An 11,256-nucleotide genomic window follows, 5' to 3' on the forward strand; every position below is an offset into this window, starting at 1 on the left:
CATTTCTGCCCAATGCAACATTGTATAAGACTGCCTTTTCCACGTGACTTGTCAACTGATACAGTATCGCCCATCTCTCTGCTTGACAGCTTACAGTGTATCAATGAAAGTCAGATAATGAGTGGAATATATTGTTATATACCACCCAGGCATTTCAGCAGTGCATTGTACACTACACTACAATTCCAAATGGTAGCATAGAGTGGCTCTTTCCACTTTGTCCTATTGACACACACTGGCTGATGGAAAATGATGACCTAGTATTTACAGCCACATCCATTAATGATTTGGTTTTACCTTCTAACAGACATTGGTGTCAAATTGATACATTTATGAGGAATAATTATAGAACTTTACAGTGTTCAGCAGTTATCAAACTATATAGGTTAACTAGGCACTACATACTCTTGGTTTAGTAGTTATTTGTTTTGAGTAGTTTGATTAAGTGATAGTTAATTATATTGTTAACAAATGACAAGATGATCATAGCAAAAGTAAAGTGAATATTGCATTTTGAAAAGCAGATACTTAGATTGAATATGTATCCAAATGTAAAGTGATTTGGTGCATTGAACAAGTGACTTTGTGAATTTGTTTGTTTTACTCAGTCAATCGAAAATGTGCTTGGAGTTTTGAAATTTTGATGATCCGTTTGGATGTTCGTGCTTAATTAAGAGTTGTAAAAATGTACCATTTGTGAAAATTGCACCAAAGTGACAGAGAAAAAAAACCTAAGAACTTGTGAACGTTACAAGATCCATAAGCGGAGTTGAAGATAATATTGACTTAAACCATAAAGTGTATGAATATTCATGGCAAGAAACAGACCATTTTTCAAAAAAGAACTTCATTCATTTGAAACCATCATGAGAGCAAAGAGAGCAGTTATGTATGACAATATAAGAAAAACTGGAATAGCCTACTAAAGACTTTAATAGAGGTGGTATTACATAATTCAACAGCAGCACAAACATAGTTTAAGTAGAAGAAAATCTAAATATTTGGTGACTATAAAATGTATTTTTTTTCATTTTTTTTCAACCCAGTAACAAACAATGTTTTTGTAAATATCAATAGTGTCATTTGATTTGAATCCCTTCTATTAGTAACAATGAAGTAGACTTTACAGTAGTGTTTTCATACAACTGTATAGCAGAAACAACCATCTGCCTCATAAATCTAAAAGACTCATTGACCCCATACTTCATGTTAGAGTTCATTCTGGGTCATGTTCAGTAAGCATGAAACAGAGTGAAACGCTACAAAACAAAGTGAAACAGGAATGTTCTATCTGTACTTAATTAAAAAACTCATTTTCATTTTCCATTCTAAAATGTTTTGTTATGATGTGCCCTAATGAACACGACACTGAGGTGATCACTCTAAATCTTCCACAGCTACATTCCTCTTCCCATTGGTACTCGGTCTCCCTCTTGGCCTACCCTTTCCTCTTCCTCTACTTGTGGTCCTCTCCTCTGTTGGGTTGAAGTCTGAGTCGCTGTTGATCTGCCTCACCCCCTCCTCCACTAAATCCTCAGGGTCAGTTGTCAGGCGTTGACTGCTCTTGTTCCTCGGTTCCCTCTTCTCTCTCTCCTGCTCAGGTTGATGGATTGGTTCCTGACCCTCTCCCCGTTCTTTAGGACTAGAGCATCCACCCTGCTCTTTCTCCTCAGCTCCAGAGTTTAGCTCCTGACTCTTCAGCTTCTTCTCTCTCTCTCCCCCTGCTCCTGAGACTCTGGACCATGATGGCGGTGGACATGGTTCTTTAGACTGACGTTGTGATTGAAGCACTTCTCACACTGTTGACAGTTGAAGGGTCGCTCCCCTGTGTGGAGGCGCATGTGGGACTTAAGGTGGCTAACTTGGTTGAAGGATATGTGGCACACCTTGCACTTGTATGGCTTCTGCCCTGTGTGTACCATTTTGTGTCTATTGAGTGCATTCAACCCATTTAATTCTTGGCCACAGACATCACAAATGTACCTCCTTGGCAGCTTTGAAGGTGCCCGTTCCGTTTTTTAAAAGTACTGAATCTCTCCGAGCAGTCAGGGCATTGATAGGGACTCTTCTCTTGGGGATGGCTCTCCTCATGTGTCTGTTTGTCTGGCTTGGTCTTGAATTTCTTGAGGCAGAATTTGCATGCATGCACAAAGCTGTCCTGGTGGACTCTAATGTGAAGCTTGAGAGATGTCTGGGAAGTAAATAGCTTACCACAGTCTAGGCAGGGGATCTTCTTGATCTTGTGCGCACACACGTGGTCTTTCTTGAAGTGATACCTGCCGCAGTCTGGGCAGAGTGCGCGTTGACAAACTTTGGTGTTGTGTTCGAGTTGCACATGAACTTTTAGGCTGGATAGGTCATCGAACCGCATGTAGAATTGGTCAAATCCAACAGCCTGTTCACCCTCACCCACACACAGAGCACAGGCGTACAGCATCTTATGTCTCCGTGTGGTGCAGGTGACTTCAGGCTCAGCTCCACATTCATCGCACCACCAAACTACAAGCTTACCGTCTTCCTCTCTGTCTGAGAAGTAGCAGCTTTGGCCCCTTCTGTTAGGTCAGAGGAACCAACCGTTTCCAAATCCTCAGAGGAATCAGAAGAAAATTCCATTACTATTTCACTATCTTCTTTATCAGATGGCTCCCACTCATCTGAACTATCCTTCTCGTTTTTTCTCTTCTTCTTGGGTTCCTCAGGTTCCTCCTCTGAGGACAGAAAATATTCCTCTTCATAAGGTGCAGTGGCCACATCGTCATTGTTATCATGATCACTGGCAAACAACTCCTCAGTGATTTCCACAGTCAAGGAACCAGTGTCGTCTAGGAGCTGTTCTCTGTCCAGGCGAGCCTGGGAAACTGTCCCTCCCACCGCCTTGGGAAGGAAAACAAATACCATTATTATTGTGTGTTAATTCCATTATCAATATGTTCTGTGATAGTTTAACAGGGACAAATGACTTGCTCTAATGAACAATGGGATAACACGGTTTGTAAATATTCATCCGTGATAAGGATGGACACACATTTTCAAAAACCATGTAAAAACGTTATTATGACCATTATCCAAAAAGTATTTCTGATGTTAATATAATCATGACATGGAAGCTATCTGCTCAGCAGCGGAACTATGAATAAATAGACCAGAACAAGCCTTTGGACAATAAAAAACTACAGATGGTTCCTGAGGTTGATAGTCCACTTATGCTTATAGTTGGACTGAAATCAAATGTTGTCAATGGAAATGGTCCATGGTTGTAGGCAGCCCAAGATGTACTCTTAAACTGCCTACCGCTACTCCTTAAATTGTCCAAGGGCCTTATATGTTATTTTCAAAGGTAGACTGGATCTGGCAGCCAAAAACTCCATCTAAACCTGAATCGATTCTCAATTGCGATACCGTTCTAGAAACATAAAGCCCATTACATTCATAAATTAAAATATGCACTTACTATATATACACTGCTTTATCACAGTTGTAGCCAACATCTTTTTCAGTGACAACACATTTATGGCGGCTTTCTTCTGTTAGTGTTCGGAGCATGCTAGACAGCTATTTGGCATAGGTGGTCCCTGTAACTTCCGTGAACACACGATGTAACATGGTGATACAGCCGTGTGAGAACACGAATTAGCCCTATAAAAAGGTGTGTATCAAATTAAACTGTCCCCCCCCCCCCCCCCCCCCCCCTTGCTGATATGAAATAAGAGGTAATTTTATGTTTCTAAAACCGTACCGCAAGCATTGCGTGTTAATGTTCAGACCAATAATTTCTGATTAAGATCTTAACAAAACTCCCCTTTACAGAAGACGCCTTCGTCCAATGACTCGTGTGTAATGTAATGGACCTGAGAATCATGATCAATGGCTAGTTTGTAGGCTACAGCAGGTATTGGGAAAGGGACTGGCAAAATAAAAAGTATGTGGAACGATTCACAGTAGATATATCTTTCCTCAACTCACATATATGGCAGAGGAGCTTGCTGTTGTTGCTGGTTGATTCACCTTTGAAGTCATATTGAGGCCTTCTATTGAGGCCAGAACCTGGAAGACACCGAAAGGGATATTGTCATGCACAGTCATTTGAGCCACAATGGGAGTACAGTGATAGACAACAACTGCTAGCTACAAGCACGACAGCTCCCATGAATAGGCCTACCTCCGCGCGTTTCCTCTTCTCGAACGCTCCTCTGTATTTTGGCACTGCCGATCCAGTCCACGGAAAAATAGATGGCACAGCGGTATCTTTGAGTCTTCGTTTGTTCTTAGTCCCCATAATTTCGGCTTGAAAGTCTCTCTGGTAATCATCTTCCCTGAAGTGCGTGCTACATACACGTAGGCTATTCAGTGTGGCAACTGGAGTCTTGACATCGTATTTAATATGTCTGACAGCTATTAACCATCTTTTGCATCTTTCCGGGTCTTTCACTGGATAACGGTGAAATGCATTACCTGTTGCCCTAGATTTTCTGTAAAAACCGCAACCAGGGACCGGACACCAACTTTGTCTCGCCATCTCTTATTGGTGGTAGACTTCCTTCACCAGTGTGTTGTGAGCAACAATAATGGAGTCGGCGGTTCGCCTTCAAATTAAAAGTCCACTATTGAGACTAATCCAAGCGGATAAAAAGGGTGGAATCATGCCCCAATGGACTAGATACTGCTAAACAATGTTGGAATGTTGTTATATAAATTCAACAAAAGGCAATTATTAGTTCATGTGACCAACAAAAAAACCTGTTGAAATCGCACTGTAGATGTATTTGAATTGGGGGCATTCTTATAAGCACTGCCCTAACATATGGCTTGTACACCCATGAAATGGGGTATCAGCCTACTCAGTGACACAGATTTTACAGAAATATTAGCGTCTAACTCTTAATGCAGGACTCTGATACCACTGAAATGGGCAACATTAAGCTCACCAGTCAACCTATGTGAATTGAACATTTATATTGCAATGTACAGCCTACCCTATGGATTGTGCACCCATGAAATGGGATATCAGCCTAGTCAGTAACACACAGAGAGCACAACTATGTAGAGTTTACACAAGTATTCATTCTTATTGCAGGACTTTGATTGTGGGAAATTACTTTTCCAGTCAGTATATTGTGTGTATTGGACATTCATATTGCACTGTACATACAGCCTAGCCTATGGATTGTACACCCATGAAATGGGGTATCAGCCTACTCAGTAACACTTACAGAACACATTCATCTTCTCTGAGGTCCAGTCTCACACTCCCCCTTCCACTTCCTCATCTTGTGGCCCTTCTTTTTCTCCCTTTCTCCTCCTCTGCTGGTTTGAAGTCTGGGTCACTGTTGCTTTCTTCCTCCATCTCCTCCACCTACTCCTCGGGGTTATACGTCTAGTGTAGATGGCTCCTCCTCTTTCTTGGATCCAATTTCTCTCTCTTGCCATGAGATTGGTTCCTGAATCCTGACCATCCCTCTGTTCCTTAGGCCTAGAGCCTCCACCCTTTTAATTATCCTTAGTCCCAGACTGTAGCTCATGACACCCTCCATTCTCTCTCCTACTTCCCAAAGTTTAACTTTTTACTCCCTACCTTCTGTCTGTCCTCCTCAGTCCCAGAGTTTAGCACCTGACCCCCCCCCCCCCCCCCCTCACACTGCTGACAATTGAAGGGTTGCTCCCCTGTGTGGAGGCGCATGTGAGACTTGAGGTGGCTAACTAGTGTGGTCCATTCTGTGTCGCTGGAAATAATGAAACTGATGCCACTCATTTCCACAGATATGACAAATGTACCTCTTCGGGCACCGGTGGCTTCAAAGATGGTTGTTCCGTATGTTAATATAATTGAATCTCTTCAAGCAGCCAGGGCACTGATAGGGACTCTTCTCACCCAGATGACTTTCCTCGTGGGTCAGTTTGTATGGCTTGGTCCTTAGTTGCTTGAGGCAATACTTACATGTGTGCATATAGCTCTCCTGGTGGACTCTACTGTGAAGCTTGAGAGCGGTCTTGGAAACACATCGCTTGCTACAGTCTAGGCAGCGGTAAGGCTTGATCCCCTGTTGAACCTAATGAACATGCTCTGGACAGAGTGGGGAAGGTGATTTATTGTGAGAGTGCTGTGGTTCGTTGTCAGGGGTTGTCGTCACAGCAATTGGAGTCCAACGCAACATCCATCCTTTGAAATATCTTCCTCATCAGTCGGCACCCACTCATCCGAACTTTCCTCCTCATCCTCCTCTCTCATCAGACAGTACAGGGGCATTGTCATCATCAGACTCCACATTCAAATGAACAGTTGTCTCATATACCAGCACTGGTGGGTCTCTCTAATACCACAGGAGGTTGAGGCGTCTTTGGTTGTACTTACTTGAATAACAAAAAAACAATCATAAATCATCAATAGCCTACACCTTAACCACTCTTTACAAACTATGTAGGTGCCAACTCCGACAGTTTAGGTGGACATGGTTCGCTGGGAAGCTGTGCAAAGTAGGCTAGATGTGGAAATGCCTGCAATGTCTTGAACATTGTGACACTGTCATTACAGGTTGATTAAAGTGCATAGACAAAAGAGATGAAAAGTGAAAGAATACCACCCTAATCAACATGATTAGCCTCAATAATATACACAAGTCATGTGCTTGAGTTTAGAACTTTTTAGAATCTGTTTGGATTTGTTTGCTTAGAGTTGTAAAAATGTACCACATATTTGTGAAAATTGCACGAAAGTCATGGAGAAAAGAAAAAAATGAACTAGTGAATGTTACATGATCCATAAAAGCAGAGTTGGAGATAATATTGACTTAAAACCATAAAGCTTATGAATATTCAAGGCAAGAAAAACAATTCTTCAAAAAATAACTTAATTCATTTGAAACCATCATGACAGCAAAGAGAGCAATTATGTATGACAATATAAGAAAAACAAATGATTATAAGCTCTTTCAAAAACTATTAGAAATCTAAGCATTACAAACTGGAATAGCCTACTAAAAGAGTTTAATAGAGGTTCAAACTGTGATCAAACAATGTTATTATATAATTCAACAGCAGCACAAACTTAGTTTAAAGTGGTAGAAGAAAATCTAAATATTTAAATATTTGGTCACTATAAATTGTATTATTTTTTTCTTTTCAACCCAGTAACATAAACAGAATGTTTTTGTAAAAATCATTTCTACAACATGACCAAAACAGTCAGGTCAGTGTACCGGTATACAGTACAACAGTATATATATTTACTGTAAATATCAATACAGTGTCATTTGATTTTAATCACTTCTATTAGTAACAATTAAGTAGTATTTACAGTAGTGTTTTCATGCAACCAACTGTATAGAATAATGTCCACCAGAGCTGTTGCCAGGGAATTGAATGTTCATTTCTCTACCATATTTTATACCTGAAAATAAATAGTTTAAGGTAAAAGGCAGGTAAGAAAACATGATTGTAAAAAGAAAACCCAGATATGGAAATAATATTAAATCACATAAAAACATGTTATAAAGTAAAGCTTAAACAATGTTTTAACGAATTTGGCAGTATGTTCAACCGGCCCCACAACCACGCCAGCCCAGGACCTCCACATCCGGCTTCTTCACCTGCGGGGTCGTCTGAGACCAGTCACCCAGACAGCTGCTTCACCTGCGGGATCGTCTGAGACCAGCCACCCAGACAGCTGCTTCACCTGCGGGATCGTCTGAGACCAGCCACCCAGACAGCTGCTTCACCTGCGGGATCGTCTGAGACCAGCCACCCAGACAGCTGCTTCACCTGCGGGATCGTCTGAGACCAGCCACCCAGACAGCTGCTTCACCTGCGGGATCGTCTGAGACCAGCCACCCAGACAGCTACTTCACCTGCGGGATCGTCTGAGACCAGCCACCCAGACAGCTGCTTCACCTGCGGGATCGTCTGAGACCAGCCACCCAGACAGCTGCTTCACCTGCGGGATCTTCTGAGACCAGCCACCCAGACAGCTGCTTCACCTGCGGGGTCGTCTGAGACCAGTCACCCAGACAGCTGCTTCACCTGCGGGATCGTCTGAGACCAGCCACCCAGACAGCTGCTTCACCTGCGGGATCTTCTGAGACCAGCCACCCAGACAGCTGCTTCACCTGCGGGATCGTCTGAAACCAGCCACCCAGACAGCTGCTTCACCTGCGGGATCTTCTGAGACCAGCCACCCGGACAGCTGCTTCACCTGCGGGATCTTCTGAGACCAGCCACCCAGACAGCTGCTTCACCTGCGGGATCGTCTGAAACCAGCCACCCAGACAGCTGCTTCACCTGCGGGATCGTCTGAGACCAGCCACCCAGACAGCTGCTTCACCTGCGGGATCGTCTGAGACCAGCCACCCAGACAGCTGCTTCACCTGCGGGATCGTCTGAGACCAGCCACCCAGACAGCTGCTTCACCTGCGGGATCGTCTGAGACCAGCCACCCAGACAGCTGCTTCACCTGCGGGATCGTCTGAGACCAGCCACCCAGACAGCTGCTTCACCTGCGGGATCGTCTGAGACCAGCCACCCAGACAGCTGCTTCACCTGCGGGATCTTCTGAGACCAGCCACCCAGACAGCTGCTTCACCTGCGGGGTCATCTGAGACCAGTCACCCAGACAGCTGCTTCACCTGCGGGATCGTCTGAGACCAGCCACCCGGACAGCTGCTTCACCTGCGGGATCTTCTGAGACCAGCCACCCAGACAGCTGCTTCACCTGCGGGATCGTCTGAAACCAGCCACCCAGACAGCTGCTTCACCTGCGGGATCTTCTGAGACCAGCCACCCAGACAGCTGCTTCACCTGCGGGATCGTCTGAGACCAGCCACCCAGACAGCTGCTTCACCTGCGGGGTCGTCTGAGACCAGCCACCCAGACAGCTGCTTCACCTGCGGGATCGTCTGAGACCAGCCACCCAGACAGCTGCTTCACCTGCGGGATCGTCTGAGACCAGCCACCCGGACAGCTGATGAAACTGTGGGATCGTCTGAGACCAGCCACCCAGACAGCTGATGAAACTGTGGGATCGTCTGAGACCAGCCACCCGGACAGCTGATGAAACTGTGGGATTGCACAACTGAAGAATTTCTGCACAAAAGGTTGGAAACAGGGAAGCTGTTCTTCGTATTTGTCGTCCTCAACAGGGTCTTGACCTGACTGCAGTTCTGCGTCGTAACCGACTTCGATGCCCACTTGCACACTGGAGAAGTGTGCTCTTCATGGATGAATCCATTTCAACTGTACCGGGCAGATGGCAAACAGCGTGTATGGCGTTGTGTGGGCGAGCGGTTTACTTATGTCAACGTTGTGAACAGAGTGCCCCATCATGTCGTGGGGTTATGGTATGGGTAGACATAAGCTGCGGACAAATAACACAATTGCATTTGATCGATGGAAATTTGAATGCACAGAGATACCATGACGAGATCCCGAGGCCCAATGGCGGACTGGCCGTCGGGAGCACCGGGACATTTCCCGGTGGCCTGAGGGTTGTTTTGGCCTGCGGTGAATAGTCAATTTGACCAGCAATAATATAGCAAGCAGGAATGAGTTGACGGAGAATCCACGCATCAGGCATGACTCTCACTCGCTGCAGTGTCCCCGCGCAAGGGTGCGCGCACCAAAAATGACACCAGGTCTCTCCGCGACGCACATAGCAACCGTCTACCTGCCTCTCTACAGATAACATTTTAGACAAGTCGCACTGCGAAATGGACAGTCAGAAGAGGAAAGGTGGAGCAGAGAGGGAGAGAATAAAAAAGAGAAAGGCCCTTGCCACAGACGCTGCGAAGTAAGCGACATGTTCGCCAGTAAGGGACCAGGTCAGTCAAAAACACTAGCTAAACCACACACACTGACACACACGACACCCAGCATGGCTAGCTAAGTAACCTAGCTAATAATAGTGACACAACGGCCGGTAGGCTACGTCTTACGTCTTCGTGGAGGAATTATATCATGGCAATGAGTGCAACATAGCGATCATATAATTATATTGTAGCGACCCGCACAGACAGCTGTGTGTTATGTGTTAGGCTAGTAGGTGGTTGTGTTGTACTTACCAGTACCCGGTGTTCGCGGGTCCGACATGCCAATCAACCTGCTATCTGCCAATCACGGGACTGCCTGGAATGTTCTGATGCCGGGCATCCTGGCGGTTGGCGGAGTGGCGTGGAGGGGCGTTGGGCAGGGCGATGGAGCGTTGGAAGTTAAGACCAGGTTTAGCCTTTGTTCTCTCTCTTACGTCTGGCCTTCACAAGAGAAGGTCACGGTTGGCTTGTGGGTTATTTTTCATTTATTTGGCGTGGGCTACGGCCAAACAGTAGCTTGTGTAAAGTTGGGTTAATAAACCATCAATTCATAAACTCAATCCTCTGTCTGGACAATTGTTCCTTTATGATCTAGTCAGGTCATTACAATATCATGGCAATGAGTGCAACATAGCGATCATAATGACATTGAAGGCAATATGTTTCAACTAGTAAAAAATAGTAAACCTAGACTATAGACTTGCCAGCATTCGGTCATGACTCATGCCATATAAGCTAGGGAATGTGCACATACACTGTACAGCGAAACAGGCTACAGTAACGTAACCATAATACATCCATGAACGTAACACAGTAGCCTGTGTGACACAGCACAGGCAATGACAAAGATCATTAGCGCCATTTGTACCAGCATTACAAGTTACTACAATAATATACAGCTCTGGGAAAAAATTAAGAGGCCACTCCAAATTAAGAGACCACTCTTATTTTCTTTCCAGAGCTGTATTAATGTAGCCTACTGATACACTAATGATGGTGAGTATAACAATAGAGTCTTTTCTTTTCAAAGGTGGAGAAGGAAGCAGCGGCAGCACTAGAGCTTCAGGTGCTCCTGCAGAACTGGAGATGGTGGTCAGTTCAGAGACAGACTCAGAGCAGGAACCTTCAGGTACAACTTCAGAGCATTCTATGATTTTACATTAATATGTACTTTATTTATGAGATTATCAGTAGGACTGTAATCGGGGGGCATACAATCAATGACTGCACAAGTAATACAAGTTTAAGTTTAGGTTATTTACAATGTTAATCTCATTCTGCAGAGCAACCAGATGTGCAGAGAGAGGTTCAGAGCCCAGTACAGTGTTGGTGTTTCATTTACTGGAGAGTGAGACCAAATCATGGACACTGGACAGAGTGGATTTCAGTTGTAGCAAAATGGCAGGTTTATTGAGTCAAAGATATCTTGTCCGGCAGTTTAGCGTGACACGGACCTAATCAT

The 11,256-nt window shown here is 44.6% G+C and overlaps 1 protein-coding gene across 1 annotated transcript; it reads right to left on the minus strand.

Moving 5' to 3' along the window:
• Window positions 1-2,409: 2,409 nt before the first annotated feature.
• Window positions 2,410-4,537, minus strand: LOC120055617. The gene is made up of 3 exons (XM_039003503.1): window positions 4,160-4,537; window positions 3,964-4,044; window positions 2,410-2,874 (listed from the first exon to the last, which is right to left on the minus strand). Exons 1-3 carry the CDS (start codon window positions 4,514-4,516, stop codon window positions 2,500-2,502), a joined length of 813 nt encoding a protein of 270 aa, XP_038859431.1. The 5' UTR covers window positions 4,517-4,537; the 3' UTR covers window positions 2,410-2,499.
• Between the last annotated feature and the right edge of the window lie 6,719 nt (window positions 4,538-11,256).

The sequence above is a fragment of the Salvelinus namaycush genome, chromosome 11 (assembly GCF_016432855.1).
Source record: "Salvelinus namaycush isolate Seneca chromosome 11, SaNama_1.0, whole genome shotgun sequence".
NCBI classification, from domain to species: Eukaryota; Metazoa; Chordata; class Actinopteri; order Salmoniformes; family Salmonidae; genus Salvelinus; species Salvelinus namaycush.